The following is a 20,912-nucleotide window of genomic DNA, read 5'->3' as shown; positions in this document are numbered from 1 at the left end:
TGACCGTGGGATTTCTGTGCTTGATTGGCCAGCCAACTCGCCTGACCTCGCCTGCATTGCCAAGAGAAAGATGAGCGACATGAGACTGAACAATGCAGAAGAGCTGAAGGCCGCTATTGAAGCATCCTGGTCTTCCATAACACCTCAGCATTGCCACAGGCTGATAGCTTCCATGCCATGCCGCATTGAGGCAGTAATTGCTGCAAAAGGGGCCCAAACCAAGTACTGAGTACAAATGCATGCTTATACTTTTCAGAGGTCCGATATTGTTCTATGTACAATCCTTGTTTTATTGATCGCATGTAATATTCTAATTTTCTGAGATTATGGATTAGGGGTTTTCATGAGCTATAAGTCATAATCATCTCAATTATGACAAATCACAGCTTGAACTATCTTGCTTTGCATGTAATGAGCCTATCTCATATATTCGTTTCACTTTTTAAGTTGCATTATTGAAATAAATGAATTATTGCATGATGTTCTAATTTTTTGAGTTTCACCTGTAAGACACATTTCACTGAAACATTATGATTTGGATCAAAAAGAAAAATATTTCTATGAGTAGGGGTTGTGCTCACAGATTAATTATTGAAATTATAAATTGTAAAAAAATAATTAGGGATGTGCATGTTTTAAAAAAAGTATTAGTAATGCTTTGGATGCTGTGTGAACAGTGCACCACTGTGTGCTTATTAAAAACCACATTTTTTTTTCAGGTTCCTGGATGAGTCTGGAAAAAATGCCATTATTTTAAATAATCCAGGTGATTCTTTAAGATGCAATACTTTAATGAATAAGGTTATTAAAACAGCACCATATTATTTCAAGCTGGTATAGAATCCTGAAAAAAAAATATGTGCATGTTTTGATTAACTGCAGAGAGATGCTGCATTCATGAGATATCTAAAGCACTTCAAAGCATACAGAGCCTTAACAAATCAGTAACAAATAATAAGCCTGATACAAGTATTAGATTTACTGAAAAAGTGTGAATATGCACAAAGAATAATAAAATTTGGGTTGCAAAGAACACTCTGCTACTTGTAAAATATTTACCTTTGTTGAGCTGACTAAATATCTTTTTAAGCCAAGTGCAATATTTTTCTCTCTGAGTTGTGTAACATATTTTTTTTTTAATCCTCAATACCCTGATATACCAGCCAATGAAACAGAAACAGTTCATCATGTTTCCCTATATTATAATTTCTATAGGGATATTTGTAATCATTATATCTTATCCCTGCTGTGATTAATACACAGGAAGAATGTTTAATTATTTTGTGAACTTCATTCTATTGCATATAAAACTATCACCCATATGGTAACAAATTTTATATTCTAAAAACAAATTAACAACTGAGGCAACTGTTGTTTTTTTTCTTTTTAATTATATTTTTATGTAGTTTATTGATCAATGATTGAAATATAATGACTTCTCCTATGAACATTTATATGAAAGCTAACTCATAATTAAACCAAAATTATAATTATAGAACTTCCAAATAAAAATCAAACCAAATATTCCTGCTAGCTTTTTAAAACTTTCATTTTATCACATTATCACCAAGATACAACAACCTTGTTTAGAATTATTTCTCAATCAAGCAATTTTTCTTTTACTTGATGAAAAAAATAAGGACTTTTTTCCTTTGGGGAAATTATGCAGATAATTTAAAACAAGTTTCTGATTATAATCTGACTAATATATACTCTTCTATTCTAGTTGAATCATTAATGAAATTAGCCACCAGAGGGAGTCAGGAGTACATTCAATCAAAAATTAATACATTTTTTTAAAGGCTAGCTGTAATTGATACATTTTCATCACTGGAAAATGTTCATGAGAAACAATTAGGAATAATAATATTGTGATAACTTATTTTTTTAGATAATTAGTATTTTTCTGTAATAACTTCATCAGGTCTCTTTAGAAACATTTCAAATAATAAAGAGGCATAAAATGATGGAAGTGACTAAGTTCACAATTAGTAAATCTTTAAAAAGAAACCATCTCCATCCTCTCTCTAAAAAGTATAGCTAGTTACGCCTTAAATAGTAAGGTTTTCAAGGCTATGGAAAATATGAAACATAAATATATTGTTCATAACTTGGGTTTATTTGCTTCTGGAAAAGGGAAGGAGGGAGGAAGGGAAGGAGGGCAAAACTTGGTTTCAGTGTTCTATGAATTATAGTCTTCTACAGTATATTCATATTTTTTTCATGTCTGCAGTAAAGAAATTTATCTAATTATCTAATAATAATGAATAGGAAATTTCTGCAGTTAGCTGGGTACTGAAGGCAAAACAGAATTTCTGAGTAAGAAATCTGACATGTCTTAATTCCATTGCACTGGTCTCATCCTCTTTTTTTTTTTAACCAAATTTTATTTTTAAAAACAATACACAAACAAACACAATGTAGAATATAATAACATAAGACATCTTTTCTAAAAAAAAAACAAATAAAACATCTTATTTAAAGACAGGATAATTCCAAATTATCACGTTTCCATACAAGCACAATTTAATATGTATATTTATCTTATCTGTTCAACTTCATATCTTTTCCCAACTTCTCTTTATTTTTCCCTTTCCTTCTATTCAATTATATTTCTTTTGCCTTGGATTGTATATATTCATTATATCCATCTGTCTTATTTACAATTTTGTTATTCTCTTCCAACATTCTTCTAGCGTTTTATTAATTCAAACATAGACAAACAAAACACAAAACATAAATACATAACACTTCTTTTTGGAAAGCGGCTTACCCCGGGTTACATCTTTTTGTACAGACATAAATCAAATTCATGCTCACTTAATATGCTATTTCATATCTTATTTAACATTCTATATTTTCTATATATTTTCTCTCTTCTATTCACTCTCTTAATTCTATTTTATTTATTTCATCTCAATTTAGATAATTATACTTGCATCTTTTGTCCGTTCTCTTTCAATTATCTATTTATCTTTACTTTCTAATACAATATTTCTCCTGTAATCACTGGTTGAAGTATGACAACATTTTATCTTTCCCCTAAATTTAACACTTAAAATAGTACATACTTTCCATACTGATTCTGCTTAGTACATTCTAAGTACTACATTTTAGAATAATAAAACAAAAAAAGAGAATTAAGTTTATAATATAGTAAAAACAATATTCCATAGGAAGTTAAACTCTATTGTTAAATCTTAAACATTTTTATACATTCCCTTTAATGCATTATTAACTCATATAATATTTCAGTTTTCTAACTCGATTTGCAAGGTTTCGGCAGTGGCAGGAATCCGCGATCATGCGCGGTTCCTGCTGCACTCGCTGCCGAAGTGCCTTCTATCCAGCTGGATCTGGAGGATATGGTTGCCCCATAGAGGCAACCGAAGATAGAGGAGATCCGGGTAGGGGCTTGGGGGTACCACAAATCCCCTCCTCAGCTGGCTAAACTCCTTTTTCCCAAGGCGGTGGAGTGGCAGTCAGCAACGGCCGCCACAAAGAAGCCTGCAGTCGGGTAAGATTGTGCAGGAGGAAGTCGGAAAAAGTGAAAGTTTTTGGCTGAACCGGGACAACAAGGAACCTTTAAACACCCTGGAAATCTAACTGCTTGAATGATACATTGTTTCCCAAGAAGACTGTAAAAGTGGCAGAAGAAAATTGAAAGGGAAAGTTATTTTCTCTCACTCTCCCTCCCCACGGAAATAGCAGATGGAAATCTGAAAAACCTGCTTGGGCACAGAAGGTAAATAAACTTGAAATTTAAAGCCAAGGGGATAAAAGATTTCTGAACATTGGAATTAAAAACTAATTTTTTTTTTGCTATAAGTGGGAGGGAAGAGGTAAAGAACTTATTTTAAGATTGTACTGAAGGAGATTGTTTGGAGTTTATAAGACCAGAAATAAATGGCAATAAGACTTCTAAAAAATTACTTTGGAACTGTGTAATTGAATTCTACCCCAGGAAGAGAAAATATAAAAAGAAGAAAGTGTTAAATGAAACAGTTTGTTCTGATTTGGATTGCTTTGTGACTTTGGGATTTTGGGGAACTATTTCTTGAAAGATTAAAAACATTTGGGTTGTTCTTTAAAAAAAATAGCATTATCTGTTGAAGAGTTGCAAATGGAATTTCAAATGCTAAAAGAAGAGGAACAAGAAGGCAAGGGCTCTTCTGGATCTATTTTTCAGTTTTTAGAAATGGCGATTTCTACCTACCAAGAAATACAACAAGAAGACTGGGATGAAGAAGAAGAAGAAGCCATCTTTAATGGACAAATAATCTTAGTTGAGAAAGAAAAGAGAAAGGGGGGAAAGAAAATGGAGAACTCAGAACTTAAAAAAGCAACCAAGAAAGGGAAAAATAAGATGAAAAATCGATACAATGTTAGAAAGCAACAGAAAAGAGAAATACAACAGAGAGGGAAGATTAAGAGAGTGGAGTTTGAGAGATGGGGGTGGGGCAAAAAGGCTAGAACTGATAAGAAAGGAAGGGAAAAAGAAAAGAGAAGTCATAAAGGTTTAAAACAACATGTTAAAAAACAGGTTTTTTTCAGAGACAAAGGGTAAAATATAATTTAAAAAAATGATTCTCCAAAAGTATATAAGACTGTATTGTAGATATTAGTATCTGGTCTCTACCTCTTGATTTTAGAATAGAATAGAATAGAATTCTTTATTGGCCAAGTGTGATTGGACACACAAGGAATTTGTCTTTGGTGCATAAGCTCTCAGTGTACATAAGAAAAAATAAAATACGTTCGTCAAGAATCATAAGATGCAACACTTATAGTCATGGGTTACTAAAAGGCAATCAAATCATACTAGGGAACAAATAAAACAATATAAACTGTAAAGATACAAGCAACACAGTTATAGTTATAAGTTGGAAGACATAGTAATAGGAAGGATGAGAAGAATAATAGTAATACAGTCTTCATAAATAGTTTGACAGTATTATGGGAATTAGTTATTTAGCAGAGTGATGGCATTCGGGGAAAAAACTATCCTTGTGTCTAGTTGTTCTGGTGTGCAGTGCTCTATAGCGTCGTTTTGAGGGTAGAAATTGAAACAATTTATGTCCAGAATGTGAGGGGTCTGTAGATATTTCCACAGCCCTCTTTTTGACTCATGCAGTATACAGATTCTCAATGGAAGGCAGGTTTGCAACAATGTTTTTTTTTTCCTGCAGTTCTAATTATTCATTGAAGTCTGTGTCTGTCTTGTTTGGTTGAAGAACCAAACCAGATAGCTATAGAGGTGCAGATGACAGACTCAATAATTCCTCTGTAGAACTGAATCAGCAGCTCCTTGGGCAGTTTGAGCTTCCTTAGTTGGCTCAGAAAGAACATTCTTTGTTGTGCTATTTTGATGACATTTTTGTTGTTAGATATCCATTTTAAGTCTTGAGATACGATAGAACCTAGAAACCTGAATGTCTCTACTGTTGATACTGGGTTGTCTAGTTTTGTAACAGGTGGTAGTATGGGAGGATTTTTTCTGAAATCTACCACCATTTCTATGGTTTTCAGTATATTTAGTTCAAGATTGTTCTGGTTGCACCAGAAGGTTAGTTGTCTAACCTCCTGTCTCTATGCAGATTCATTGCTGTCTCGAATGAGACCAATCGCTGTTTAAATCTTATATTATTGGAAGGAATAAAGTAATTTTCCCAGAGCACTTCAATCTATGTAAAATTTTACCATCTATCATTTTACATACAAGGGCCAATGACCTTGATTTATTTAAACACCTTTGTAGACATAATTTTATGAATGGTAGCCAGTTTACCATATATTTCTTCTTTATGTATTATATTTAGCTAGCAAGATACCTTATTGGCATTTATTGATTGATTGTTAAATTTAAAGTTAAATGTATTAAATTTATTTGCTGCCTATCTTGCCAAAGGGCTACTCTAGGCAGGTTACAACAATAAAAAAGAATAAATGAAAGAGATGTAAACAGAAGTAAAATAATGGAACAATAAACTTGACAATGACAAAGGAACACAATGGGAATAAATAGCAACAGCACTTTAGACTTAAATGCTCCACAGTGCTTTAGAGCCATCTCTAAGTGGTTTACAGAGTCAGCATATTGCCCCCAACAATCTTGGTCCTTATTTTACTGACCTCAGAAGGATGGAAGACTGAGTCAACCTGAGAATTGAAATGCCAAACATAAGATAACCAAAAAGAAATGATGAGTGGGGAGAAGAGAGCAAGGAGGAGAAGTAGAGTCTGCTCTCAAACCAGCAGTCATCTTCAGAATGCAACTTCCCCATTTGGTCACCAGGCCAACCAAAAGAAACAGGTCTTCAGGCTCTTGTGAAAAGGTAGACGATGCAGGCAGATTTTATTTATTTTATTTTAGTTATTTTATTTGGTTTGTCAATTGCTTACAAGATAATAGTATAAGTAAAAACATAGTTATGAATGTATAGATACATATAAGAAAAATAAAAAGAAACAATAGGACAGGGACAGTAGGCACATTGGTGTGTTTATGCACAACCCCTACAGACCTCTTAGGAAAGGGGTGAGGTCAATAGTAGACAGTCTAAGGTTAAAGTTTTGGGGGTTTGGGGAAGAAACCACAGAGTCGGGTAAAGTATTCCAGACATTGACCACTCTGTTGCGGAAGTCATATTTCCTGCAATCAAGTTTGGTGCAATTAACCTTGAGTTTGTATCTATTGTTTGCTTTTGCATTGTTATGGTTGAAGATGAAGTATTCATTGACATGTAGGACATTGCAATGTATGATTTTATATACTATACTTAGATCGGACCGAAGGCGGCATAGTTCTAGATTTTCTAGCTCTAGAATTTCAAGCCTGGTGGCATAAGGTATTCTGTAATGAGTAGAGGAGTGGAGAACTCTTCTTGTGAAAGATTTCTGGGCTTTCTCACCTGTGTTAATATCAGATACGTAATGTGGGTTCCAGACTGATGAGCTGTATTCGAGTATTGGTCTAGCAAATGTTTTGTATGCTCTAGTTCAGTGGTCGCCAACCAGTGGGCCGGGGACCACTGGTGATCCGCAAGAAAATTTTGGTGGTCCACAGAGAAATGTCACCCCAAAAGCACCCCCAAAAGCAATTAATCCAGGCTGCATGGGAACACAAGGCTTGCGTCATTTGCATTGCGAACAACACGAGGTAGTGAGGGGAGAGGGGAAAGGGCGGAGTGGAGGAACTTGCCCCACTTGCCCCATGCTCCTTGGCCTGGCCACTGGGCTGCTTCTTTCTGCTTCTTTCTTCTGCTTTTGGATGCACTCAAGGAAAACAGCAAAACTCTTCCTCCAGAAATGAGTCTTTGAGACCCTGCAATCCTGTTCCAAGAGGCTGTGTCAGCAAAGACTCATTTTTGACAGAGTTTGGGGGAGAGAAAGAAAGACTTCAGCTGCTTCTGCTGCTTTCCTTGCATGAAGCCAAAAGTCTCTCTCTCCCTCTGAGAATGGAGCTGGAGACGGTATCCTGCAATCCAAAATAAATAATGATTGGTCAGTAGGAAAACGGGGTGGGAAATTTTCCTGCAGACTTTTTGGGGGATTTTCCCAGGGTCTCTGTTCCGCGGGATTTAAAATTATGAGTTTGGTGGTCCCTGAGCTTTTAAAGGGTTGATGACTCCTGCTCTAGTTAGTAATGTAATATTACCAGAGAAAAAGCTATATAAGTTTAGGTTAACAACTCTTAATGCCTTTTTGGCTATGTAGTTACAATGGGCTCTAGCACTTAGATCATTAGAGATGAACACTCCAAGATCCTTGCCATGTGACCATTAAACCTTCTGGAATCAGCCATCTATAATTCACCTCTTTTTTAAGTAGGATTTTAGTCAGGAATCGGTATTCTCTTCTCATCTCTCTCACTCTTCTGGGCACTTGTGTCAGGACCACAATCTCTTTATCTTTATATTTCAATGTTTTCTCTCTTGCCACCTGCAATATATGTGTTTTAATGGCTTTCTTTGTAAATCTGATGTGAACTTCTCTTGGTAAGCTATTTCTCATTGCATATCTTGTGAAGACTCGAAAAACCTCATCTATTCCATCCATCATCTTCTCTTTGGTTATTTCCAGAGCTTCAGCCAAGATTTCTATCATTATCTCAGCTAAGTTTTGTCCCTTTTCTTCCTCTATGTTTTAAAATCTGAGATAAAATTCTGATCTATCCATCTCCCATCTTAGCATCCCACTATTATCTTGTTCAACCACTGTTAATCTGCCATCAATATCTCCAATCTTCTTATCTCTTTGTTTATCTTCTTCAATTTTTTTGAATTTCTCATCATACTTCATCATCATTTGTTGAATATTCTCCACCTTCTCATCAGTTTTTTCTATTCTCCTTTCAATATTCTCTGTTCTTGCTTGTATGCTTTGAATTTCTTGCATTATCATTTGCAATGTCACCTTTTCCTGTTTTTTTTCTATTGTAACATTGTCCGTATTAAGCATTGTCCTCCAGATGGTGAAGAGGAAGAAGTAGGAATTGAAGAACCAGCCGCTGTTAGTTTCCTGCTCATTTCAGACAATTCAAAATCTTCAGGTTCTTCTAGACCTTAATCCACTCATGAAATAACCAATTATAAATCCAAGTAAAAATAGTGGAAAAAAAGAAGTAAGATAGAGAAAAAAAAGATTTCTTCAGGTTCTTGTATACCTTAATCCAATCAATTAGTTAAATAGCAGTAACAGCTCAAAAAAGAAAAAGAAAAAAACCATAAACAGAGAAAGGAAAAAAAATTGTTAAATCTTGTAGAAGGTAGAAAAATAAAAAGTAAAAAACTAAAAAAAGAGGAATTTCTTCAGGTTCTTCAACACCTTAATCCAATTACAAAGTCTCAGGTATGAAAAAGTATACCAAAAAAAAAAAGGAAGCCACAAAAAAAATAAACCAATATGGAAGGTAAATAAAAAAATGCAGGAGAGGGAGAGAGAGAAAAAGAAAAAGCCTACTCCCTAAAAAAAGAAAAAAAAAAGAAGGAAAACGTTAATACTAAGACTCTTCCTTTAAAATAAAATGCAAAAATAAAAACAAGGCTCCAAAAGAAAAAAAGAAAGACAAAACCAGGTTCCAAAAGTCCAGAAATCCAAATAACGATTACAAATGATAAGCTGTTAAGGAGGAGGTGTGAGGAATAGCCCAACTTAAAAAACAGAAAAAGAACACACTGCACCTATTTAGTTATCAAAGGCTTTTGTTAATTTTATAGCTCTCTTCTCTAGAATCTTATCATCTTTTTTCTGTATACTTCAACACCAGACTTCAGCTACTGATAAAAACCCAGAAGAGCATCTGCAATAACACTCTCCCATGCTCTTCCCTCTATCTGATCAGACAGGCTCAGAGTCCTTGAAAAGAAGTCTTGAGTTCTTTCTCAGCTTTGCCTGGTCCAGAGAAAAAAAAAGAGAAACAACATTTCTAAGCCTCTAGTTGGCAGTGTTACAAAGTTTCCTCTGTTTTCACTTTCACCCTCCTTTTCCAAACAAATTATTATAAAAAAAATAATTAAAAAGGAAAAAGGGTTTAAGAAAAAAAAAAAAGGCTAAAAGGGGATCTCTAGCCTAAAATATTGTAAAGACAAAAAGGAGAAGAGACAAAAAAGAAAAATAAGGTAGAAAAAAAGACCAGTCCAGTTCAAAGTAAAAAATCGTATACAGAGTCCAACAACAAAAAGAAAAAATTAATTTGACTTTCCATTTAAAATCGCCACTGAATTACTTCTGTCTGAGATTTTACAGATTCTTTCTTTTCCTTAGGGTGTCCTTTTAAATCTTAAAGTAAAGAACAAATTCTCACCAAACTGGCACACTTTCTTTCTCTATCCTCTTCCATTTCGGAGCTGTCCCAACTTCAGCAGCTTTAATGGCTGCCTCTCTGCCACTGGCAAAAAGAGCTTCTCCTGGATCTACCAGACTTTGCATTATCCCTGGGATCGACAGGATGCACTCTTTACATTCACCATCTCTTTGGTTTAGATCCGTTTGGACCGTCCAGGAGCAAAGATATCGGCAGCGATCTCAGACCTCCAAGATCTCATGCCATATCGTTGTGACGCTAGCTCCGCCCCCTGACAGTTACAGAATTTGATAGGACGCTCCCAATTTTGTCCATTTGTTGTCTGTTTGACAGGAATGCTTCTATCCAGTTGTGCAGTTGTCCAGAGATACCATAAGATTTTAATTTTAGGAGTAGTTTGTCATGTACCACTGAATCACTTAATTACAGAAGTCTATGTAGATTGCATCTATTGCTTTGCCCTGATTGAGTTGTGTAGTCCATAATGTTTTTACAGTGTAAGAGTTGCAGATTACAGGATAGCTTTTTTCTGAAACCAAATTGTTTATTAGAGAGTAGGTTGTTTGTCTCTAAGTGGAGGATAATGGATTGGTTAATAATTGATTCCATGACTTTACAGGTGATGCAGCATAGATTGTAAAATAATTTTCAACTAGGCTGGGGTCTTCCTTTTTGAAGATGGGGATGGCCGTGGCTTAAGACCATAGTTTTGGCAAAAAGTTGGTCCTGAAAGATTTTTCAAAGATTATGCTTAGAGGTTCGACAATGGCAATGGATAGCTTTTTAAAGAAGTAGGCACATATTCCATCCGGTCCAATAGATAGAGATGGTTTTAGATTGTGTAGTGCTTTTTCAACATTGTCTTCTTTAAAATCAATATGTATTAGATCATTGTAGTTGTCTGTGGTTCAACTAGGAAATACTGGGTATGATCCATTGCTGTTTACAAATACTGAGCCAAAGAATGTGTTAAAGAGGTTGGTTTTAATGGTGTCATCATTGCAGTCTTTACCATTAGGTCCTTTCAGGGGTGGGATGGACCTTGAGTCTTTTAGTTTGTTGTTTACAAAATTGTAGAAAGCGCGGGTGGAATTGATGCGTAGAAGGTTTTCCTCTTGTTTAATGTGATAATTAGTGCATTCAGTCTTTATCTGGTGGCATAAATTTTTGTATCGGCTTTTGAAGTTGGCAATGTGACCAGATTTGTTTTTCTGCCAAAGTGATCTCTTTTTGTATTGAAGCTTCCTTATTGTTATGGGTAATCTGTTTTTTCTGGTTTTTGAAGTTGTTATTGGTACATATAGTTTGATGACTCTATTGACTTCAAGTAAAATTATGTTGTAATGGTCTTCAACAGTATTGCATCCAATGAATAGAAATTGCCAATCAAGGGATGAGAGATCGTTGTTTATAAGATCATAGTTGCCATTTTTGAAGTTATAATTGGGGATTCTGTCGTTGTGTTGATTTTCGTGTGTACGTATGTTGAGACAAAAGTCAATCATGCTATGGTCACTGTTGGAAAAGGGTTCTTTAATTTGTATTCTGTAAATTAAATTCAAACTATTGCAGAAGATGAAATCAAGGCAGTTGTTAAGTCTAGTATTGTTGGTTATCTTACTTTAGAACAAACTTGTGGCATCATGTTGCTATGACGTGACATTTCGTGATGTTTTCTCCTTTTGCAAAGTTGGGGTGGGCATGGCCTGTGCATGATACATCCAGCCTGCAGGCCACCAGTTTGATTCCCCTACTTTAGAGAATAAGATGTTCCAAAGGGTGAGTGCTGCAGCAGAGAAGGTTTTTCTAGATCTCAATAGTTCGGGCTCTTTGACCTCTTCTGGATCTGTAATACACCCACTCTGCCAGCACAAGCAGGATGGGTTTGTTTTAAGTGAGACAAGATGTTCCACCAAGTAGTCTGGACCGATGCCATTAAGGGCATTAATGGTCATAACTAACACCTTAAACTGCACTCAGAAGACCAATAATCAGTGAAGTTTCCACAGCAGAGGTGTAATATGGGCCATCCTAGGAGCCCCAAAGACTGCACTTGCTACTTCACTTTGCACCAGCTGGATCTTTCAAATAGATTTCAAGGGTAACTCCATGTAGAGCACATTGCAAAAGTCCAGTTGGGAGGTCTTTTGAGTACCTGAGTACCTTATATCCAGTAAAGGTCGCAGGTGGTGCACAAACCAGAGCTGTCCAAAAGCTCCCATATTCATACTTACCTCTTGCTCTTCAAGCCGGAGATGAGAATCCAGGAGAACACCTAGACTGTGAATTGAATCTGAAAAGAATAATGTCACCCCCTCCAGAACTAAGGATGACATATTTGGATAAAGGGAAATCAAGGAAGCCTAGGCAGAGTCCTGAAATCCTGTTGCAGTGTTGTCAGATCTACCCATGCCTACCTGCATTTCTTCAGCTGCTCTGTTTTCTCCTGGTGATGTGTGGAGGGAGGAAAAAGCCATATGATAAAAATCACTCAGGATACCTCACTAATCAGAACAACTTTAATGGTATGTGGGAATTACCTTGGGAGACCAGATCCAGATCCAGTCAAATGAAAGACTGATAACGTGCAGCTGAATAGTGTCAGGGCAAGAGACTCGGAAGAGACTCTCCCTAATTTCTCAGGGTATAAAAGGAGGCTCCTTCCCTTGTGCCAGGTGCTCTCTTTCCTGTTTCTCCATTGCACTGCAGCACAGCACCCAGGATCCACTTTGATATCGGGGGAAGTGGGGTAATTTAACCGATACATCTGAACCGGTGCGAACCAGCTGAATCCCACCCCTGGAACTCCTATAGCGATATCGTTGCCATGATAGCAGGGGTGGTTTTCTACCGGTTCTGTCCACCTCTGTAGAACTAGTAGCTCTGAAGAGCAGCAGACATAGAACCGGTTCTATGTCTGCTGATGTTTTTGCCCACCCACCCACCCGGGCTCTTACCTGACCTTTATTTCCTGATTTTTCAACTTCAGCTGCTGAACGAGGTACAGTGCAGTTAAAAAAGCAGGAAAAGAGGGCTGTTTCAAAGGCTGCTTCTCTGCATGAAGCGTGCTAATGATGATTTACAGGCGCGCAGCTCGCAGCTTGCAGGGAAGCACATCATAAATCACCGAACCTCATAAATTCTGAACCGGTAGTTAACCCTGTAATATCCCACCCCTGCATGATAGAAATATTATTCATGTACTACTATTGGTTTTCCTGATCCCTTTGGTTAACCAGAGCTTCAAAGGAAGCAAAAGCGACAGTGCAACAACAAAACATTCCATCTATCTTTTTAATATAAATGACAGAAAATAGAAACTGATAATGGTTCTGATACATGGAATGAGAACACATTGTTCCATTAGGAAAAGAGTACAGTCTTTCCTATGAAAAAGCATACCAAATGGTCTGATCACAGATGGCACTATCTGAACATTACGAACCAACATGTTCTACTTTGTGGTCACCTTTTCCATCTTTGGTATTATTCACAGAAGGCTCTTGCAAAAAAAGAAAAACTGGCAGATTTGTTAGAAGAATCAACAGAAGGAAGAAATTTTGTAGAAATTTTATTTTATTCATCAATTTATTTTAAGAATGCTGCATTTTTATGGAACGGATTCTTCTCCCACCAAGAGAGATTTAATTGAAAGAAGGAAAAGCTAACAATTATAACAATATCTTATATATAACGAACATGCATTTGGGGGAAAATGACTTTTATATATTAAGTGCAAGATCTTTCTCCTAGGTAGAAGGATATGAATAAATAAATAATAATAAATGTAGTCACTTCTGAGAAGTGGCTACAGTCATAATCTAAAGTCATTTTATGTAAGGTAGATGGCCATATAAACATAATAATAATACATTGACAAAATCACCAACAGTCAATTGCAAAGTAGTTTTACTTGGAATAGCTTACATCCCGCAACAATACATCACAAAACATTGGCCAATCTCAGGTCCTTGGGAACAACTCCATAGGTGGATAAAAATACCAAATCCAGTCTAAACACATCTGGCTGACAAGAAGTATAAATGTCAAACAATGTAAGAATGTTTAGCAAAGATATGGCAGTAGAATTTGGGCTAAAGAAATATGCTATAGTAGTGTAAAATTACAAATAGAAATTACAAATGGAATTGAAATGCTGAATGGCTCAATCATCAGGAGTCAACAGGATGAACCCTACAACTACCTGGGGATTTTACATGTAGGTTTACCATTAAGCACAGACAAGTTAGGTATATACTGTAATTAGATAATAATATGTCCAAAGGAAAAAATGCTAAAGACAAAATTTAATGGTGGAAACATCATTAATTTCTAAATACCTATAGTACAAAATAGTGCTGGAATTATTAACTGGTCACAAGCTGAACTGGATGATTTGGACAAAAACCAAGAAAATTATGACAATTTACTACACATTATATCCCTAAAGTGATATTCATATCTGCTCCTCAGAAATGGAGACAGAGGTTTACTTCAGGTCATATAAACTGATGAAGGAAAGTGTGCATTGGTTGATTATCTAAATGACAGTGAAGAACAAGCATTGATGGAAATTGAACTTTGGAACTTACTGATTGTACAGGAAACAAATATGAGTATCAAAATAATGTAATAAACCCACAAACAGAATACTGGCAATGAAAAGCACTACATGGTCCATTTTTACAAACGTTCAAGAAAAAGTGGATAAAGATAAGCTAGCACTGTCTTACACCTGGGGCATTACAAAAAGGAACCAGAATGCAATCAAGGCCAGAACTGGAAAAAAAAAATCATCAAATGATTCAGAGTGCAGATTGTGCAAAGAAGCAGAAGAAACAGGGGATGATATATTCAGCTCGTGCAAGAAGATTGCATAAACTGATTATAAACAATGTCAGTCACTAGCACAGTTGCCAAAGTGTGAATAAGTGATGTGGAAATGCTGGAGGATAGTATAGTAAAAGACAAATAATTGGAGAAAAGCAGAAAATGTCTGAAAATCAAATCAAATTGAAAGATTATGACATAAATCAGCCATGGTGGTCTCAGTGGTTATTGGCATACTTGGTGCCATACCAAAAAAATCTTGGACGGTACTTAGGAAATCTACACATTAATAACATTTCCATCTGACAATTGCAAACCACCACCTAGCTTTGATCTGCAAATACACAGTACTATGCCAATGCATCCTAGGAGGTTCTTGGAAGAACTTGCTGCATATGAAGACTGATACCAACTAAAGAACTGGCAACTGTTATTTCATATTGTTGTGAATATAATAATAGTATAACGGAAGACACCATTTAGAGCATTGAGTCAATCCGCTACTCAGTGCAGGAATTCATCCAAATTTAAAGGCCATGGCAAATAGTTGCCTAAGCTCTGCTTACATACATTCAATGTATCTCACTACTTCTGTGGGTAATTGGTTTGATTATCAGTTATTGTTTATAAAAACTGAAACTAAAAATCTAACACAAGCTAACATACTGGTTTTATTTGGTATGCTTTCTTTCTTTACATTCCTATATTTCTTCCCACCCCCCCCCCCCCCCGATAGCTTTTTATATAATTTCATTGATTTTGTATGGGAATGCCTTATTAAAGCCTTATCCAAGTACATGAATGCAATTACCGTATTTTTCAGAGTATAAGATGCTCTGAAGCATAAGACGCACCTAGTTTTGGGGGAGGAAAACAAGATAAAAAATGGAAAGGGCTGAAAACAGGATGCGGATGCTGAAAATGGGTCCCATTGAGGTGGCAATAGGCGATGGCAATCCCTGAAGCCCGAAAGAGCTGATCGTTGGGAGGCCGATCCTATTGACAATCAGCTGCTTGTGCTAATCAGGCTGTGCTGAAGCTGACCAGGCTGTTTGCTGTTTGCTGCAAGGAGACAAATTGCTGGGAGGCAGAGGCTGAAAGTGGGGGCTGGTGGGTGGGCAGGGCTTCAGCAACATTCTCTGTATAAGACGCATAGACTTTTAGGGGTGGGAAAAGTGTGTCTTTTCCAAAAAATATGGTATATAGCTACTCCTTGTGTTTCAGAACAAGCACAAAGCTTCTTAAGATCTGTCTTTCTGGACTTTTGAGCCTGAACTAGTACTTTTTCCAATGTACAAGTAGTCCATGACTTACGACCACAACTGAGCCCAAAATTTCCATTGCTAAGTGAGTTTTGCCCCACTTTATGATCCTTCTGGCTACAGCTGTTAAATGCATCAATGCAGTTGTTAAGTTAGTAACATGGTTGTTAAGTAAAACTGACTTCCCCATTGATTGATTAGAAAATCACAAAAGGTGATCATATGGATACTGCAACAATCATTAATACATGCCAGTTGCCAAGTTCTGATCACATGACTCTGAAAATGCTGCAATGATTCTAAAGTGTGAATAAATGGTCATAAGATGTCCTATGGTCACTAAACAAATGGTTACGTTGAAAATTATAGGGGAAATATTCTTGGAAACAACGGTGGGATCCCAGGGAAAGACTACCCTGCCATTTAAAGCAGAATGGGCTTTCTCTCTTTTCTTCATTAAATTTATTAGCATTATTACTAAATGGAAAAATGAGTTTGGTGTAGTGGTTAAGACATCAGAATAGAAACTAGGACACCATGAATTCCAGACAGAGTTCTAGTCATTGCACAAAGCCAGCTGAGTGACCCAGGGCCAGTGACTCCCTCTGAGTTTAGGAAGGAGGCAATGGCAAATCACTTCCAAAAAAAATCTTGCCAAGAGAATTGCAGGGACTTGTCCAGGCAGTTATCTCAATTCAACACTGACTGGAAGTTGCACTTGATAATGGTGATGATGTTATCCACTCAGTTGTGTCTGATTCTTGGCGATTCCATGGGTCAGGTCTCTGCACATCTTCCAATCTTGCACTATTTTGGAAGGCACACATACACACTATATGGGGCGGGGGAGAGACCACCGGATTGAGAAAAAAAGTGAGAAAACAGGATTAATGCCAGCAGAGATCCTGATTTTTGCCAACATTTTGCCAACTGGAAAATAAGAGCTTGGTCTGGAAACAGCCAGAAGAATGCTTCGACACTGAAGCTCAGCACAGACCACAGCAGATTACAGGCTGGGTGGGCGCCATCTGTCCCCTGTGGCACATTAGAAGTGCTGAAATGAGGCCGAAGGAGGAGGGCGAGCAAACAGCATGGTGTTGAAAGAACAGCCTATTACAGTACTCGCTCGATATGTGGCAGTTAGGAAAATGCATTTTGAAACGGCGAGGGCTCCTGGTTCGCCTGCCTACGATTTTGGCGCACGGCCCCGTTGACTTTGACGAACGCCCCCCACCCCCACCTCTCCCTGATCGCTTGAGATGGCGATGGTAACGGAATTCAGCCTCTTCGCAGCCCCAAACCCAGCCTTCTGCAAGACCTGCGGGAAGGCTCCGGATGTCGTTCAACCAAAGCCGCTCTCGGGGCTCTCTCCGGAGCGACTCGCCGCCTGTTGCTGCTGCTGCTTCTTCCGTCGCGGTCGGGACTTCTCGAACGGCTTCTCGCCTCCACATCTCCCCACCCCCACCCCCACGCGCCCCTTTGACAACCCCATCCGTGCCTTTGCGGGGGTGGTGGGCTATCATGCTGGGCTGGGGAAAAATGTGAAAGCCCCAGGTTCCGCTTCCTGACAGAGTCTCGCCTTCAGTCACCCGCTAAGGGAAGGTTGGCTCTCCCGCCCGCCTGCCTCAGGCGCAGATGGCCGGGGAGAAGACGCGGAGGTTCACCCGGAGCTTGCTGAGACCGAGCATGGCAACTGAGGTTCGCCAGAGCACCGCTGCTGTCACCGCCACTACCACGAGCAGCGCCAATCGCAGCCGCTTCCACAAGAGGGTGAGTTCAGCTCTTCTCTTCCGGGCAGCGAGGAAAAGGCGCGAAGAAGCGTCCAAACGAATCCGTCGCGACTCCGCAGTTAGGGAGGGAGGGGAGATTAAGGTCCCTCGGGCAATTGCCCCTTCTTGGGGCGAGGTCGCAAGGTTGTGGGATGGTCGCTTTGAACGGGGAGGATTGCGGGGTGGAGAGAGGGCCGTTGACAGAAGACCGCTTTCTCCAGTACTGTCCAGAAAGCGGGGCTAGCAACTGGCAGGCAGGTTTTATTTCCAGATCTCGCCGGACACCAGCAGAGAATTGAGCTTAGAGGGTTTGTGTAGAAAACCGATGCTCCCACTGCTGGGCTATGTCTGCAATCCAGAGGTGTAAGGCACATCCCTCTGATGATGGGAAGGCATTTCCTTCACTCATCTTCCTGTGATTTTCAGCAATGCCAACAACTGAGCCTGGTTGTTGAATTATTATTGTATGATTATTGAATATATTTTAAATATGCACATGTGCACAGCACACACAGAGAGAGACACAGACACACACGCGCACACACACACACATCAAAAACACAGAATTAGCCAGGATGTTTTTAACAGGAGGAAAAATGAGGAAGGTGCCATTCTGTGGTCAACAGTCTTGACTTGCTCAAAAATGAGCAATGCACTGCAATCCAATCTTAGGTATGTTTTCGTAGAAGTTGTGCAGAAGGAACTTCCTAGTTGCCAGTTGAGGTGGTGAATTCACCTTGGCTGGATGTTTGCATTTAAGAGTAGAGAGCAATCTGTTGGAGAACCTTTAGTTTGGGTTCATGCTTTGGGCTGGAAGTTGCCAAAATAAGCCTCCCACGTCAGTCATCCTTCATTGTCACACACACACACTTGCAAGGCCTCAGTCATCATTGTTCTTTCTTTCTGTTTTGCTTTTGTAACATCATACTTCTTTTCAGCAGCATCCTCTGCATTGGAGAAAACAAACAAAAATAAACTTGATGAATTTAATTATATTACATATAGTATGACATAATAAATATCTACTGTCAACTTTTTATGGTTCACTTCATTATTAAGCGGGCAATACCATAAAAATATTCATGATAATATTTTTTTTGGCATTAAGGTACAACAAGATTTGTCATATAAATGATTCATTAGCCGTCCAATGCCATTTACCTTATTTTATCCCAGTATAATTGCTTTCTAGGATAACAGAAAACAGAGTTCGAAGGGACCTTGGAGGTCTTCTAGTCCAACCCCCAGCTCAGTCAGGAAACTCTATAGCATTTCAGACAAATGGTTGTCCAATCTCTTCTTAAAAACTTTCAGTTTTGAAACATTCACAAATTCTGGAGGCAAGTCATTCCACTGATTAATTGTTTTCTTGGGAAATTTCTCCTTAGTTCTAAGTTGATTCTCTCCTTGATTAGTTTCTATCCATTGCTCCTTGTCCTGTCTTCAGGTGCTTTGGAGAATAGCTTGACTCCCTCTTCTTTGTGGCAACCCCTTAGATATTGGAACACTGCTATCATGTCACCTGTAGTCCTTCTTTTCACTAAACTAGACATACCCAATTCCAGAAATTTTTTTTATATGTTTTAACCTCCAGTCCCCTAATCAGGTTCCATTGTGGTTTTCCCCGTTTTTTATCATTCATCTTTTTCTTCCAGTTATAACCCTTGGAAGTAGGGTTTTAAAATGATAAGCAATATGCTGAATGGTTTTTTTTTTCCATATTGTAAGATGAAGAAGAATTAGCAACGCAAAAACAAAATTACTGTTGTTTGCTAAGCATTCTAGAATTCACTGGTCATAACCAATAACCTTGAACTTGAACAACTTAAGGTATTTAAATATCTTGAAATTGCCTTTTGGGCCTCCAATGAGAGAAGTGCTCATTTATGTAATCCAAATAACCTTTAGTAATTGGAATATTAGGGTAACCTATTTATCCCTGTTACCTTAAAACTATTATCTGCAAAGTATGCTCTCAGTTTTTTTACAATGTACAGTCAACATTTTAAAGAATTATCTTCCAAATTCCAGTTCAGTGCTTCAAAGGTATAAGCTTGAAATACTGTAAGCCTGGAATAATTAAGCTTCACTCCAATACTTGTTTGTTTGCTGGGTTGTTTTCCTTATTGTTTAAAATTAATATTGACTCTTCTGACAGTAGAAGATCATTTCAATGCCAAATGGAAAGCTAAATTCTTATGGATTTCTCTTGGAAAATCTCTCTGTGGTACACACAGGCCAAAATCGTGTCCTGGTCATAGAAAAATAATTAGATCAGTCTCATATGCCCAGAAACATATTTCTAAGAAGTGATTTTTTTTTCCTGTTTAAACCTGTAAGGTTTTGAAAGTCTGACAGTCTTGCCATCAACTGTTTTAGAAGGTAGACATAAGAAAACATTGTATAACACCTGTATGTATCATGTGGCTTAGGAGCTATAGATACTTTGCCTGTATTCTTCTAAATTATGGGATTTATTGAGAGTTTAAAGGTCATTGTATTTATCTTCATATAGTAAAATATTCAGAGTATACTGATGTCTTTTATATGCAAATTATTTTTTTCAACCAATCACATGTCAACCCACTGTAGGTCACTAGGTTTCAGTAGACTCTTAAAAATAGCGGGATTTGGCATTTAATTATTTCACTCACTGATGAGATAAGAAATATCAGCTGATGGAGAGAACAGATTCTGTTGAAATATACTTCCTGCTAAGGAAGTTTATGTTTCTCCCTTGACTTTATACAGGAGTTTTATATTTAGAGTGTCAGTATGATCAATATCATCCTCTTTATAGTTTAACATTGAATGTTTAGTTTTAAAGCTGCTTTAGTTTTGAAGAAGGTTCATAGTTTTAGGTTAATAGTGCTTGGTCTCAATATTTATATTTAGGAAGTCAATTAAAGTATTGCTTGCTGATTTGTATTTATTTTGCTAGTTTGCCTGTTCTATTTTATGCTGCTCAATTCAACAGAAAGACTGAATGACTTTTCAAAAGAGTTTTCAGGAGAGCTAAGAGATACAGTGAATGCTTTCAGTTTTTGCATGGCTTAAAACTTTCATTTGCCCCTTAAAACTCATTTACCCAATTATGGGATCATTAGCAAGTTGTTTACAGCCCAGATCATACCTTTTACAGTGCTGCCTTATGGAATCACTTTCCATCCCCATTAGAGAACACATTTCTCTTTCACTGCTGAAATGGACTCAGCCTGTGCACATAAAGAACTGATATTATATTCT

The 20,912-nt window shown here is 37.5% G+C and overlaps 1 protein-coding gene across 2 annotated transcripts in view; it reads left to right on the top strand.

Annotated features, from left to right (window-relative positions):
- Positions 1-17,274: 17,274 nt before the first annotated feature.
- Positions 17,275-20,912, top strand: part of DOCK10 (dedicator of cytokinesis 10) — a 167,726-nt gene continuing 164,088 nt past the window's right edge. Inside the window, exon 1 of one of the 2 annotated variants that reach the window (XM_087933217.1) lies at positions 17,275-17,667. In XM_087933217.1, the coding sequence (XP_087789343.1) occupies positions 17,533-17,667 (135 nt within the window). In that variant the 5' untranslated portion in view covers positions 17,275-17,532. The remainder of the gene's footprint in view (positions 17,668-20,912) is intronic. The other variant, XM_026701522.2, reaches the window with a different exon arrangement.

The sequence above is a fragment of the Pseudonaja textilis genome, chromosome 4 (assembly GCF_049901715.1).
Source record: "Pseudonaja textilis isolate UNSWEBS1 chromosome 4, rPseTex1.2, whole genome shotgun sequence".
NCBI lineage: Eukaryota > Metazoa > Chordata > Lepidosauria > Squamata > Elapidae > Pseudonaja > Pseudonaja textilis.
Note: the sequence above shows the minus strand (reverse complement) of the source record. Positions and strands in the feature narration are given on the sequence as shown.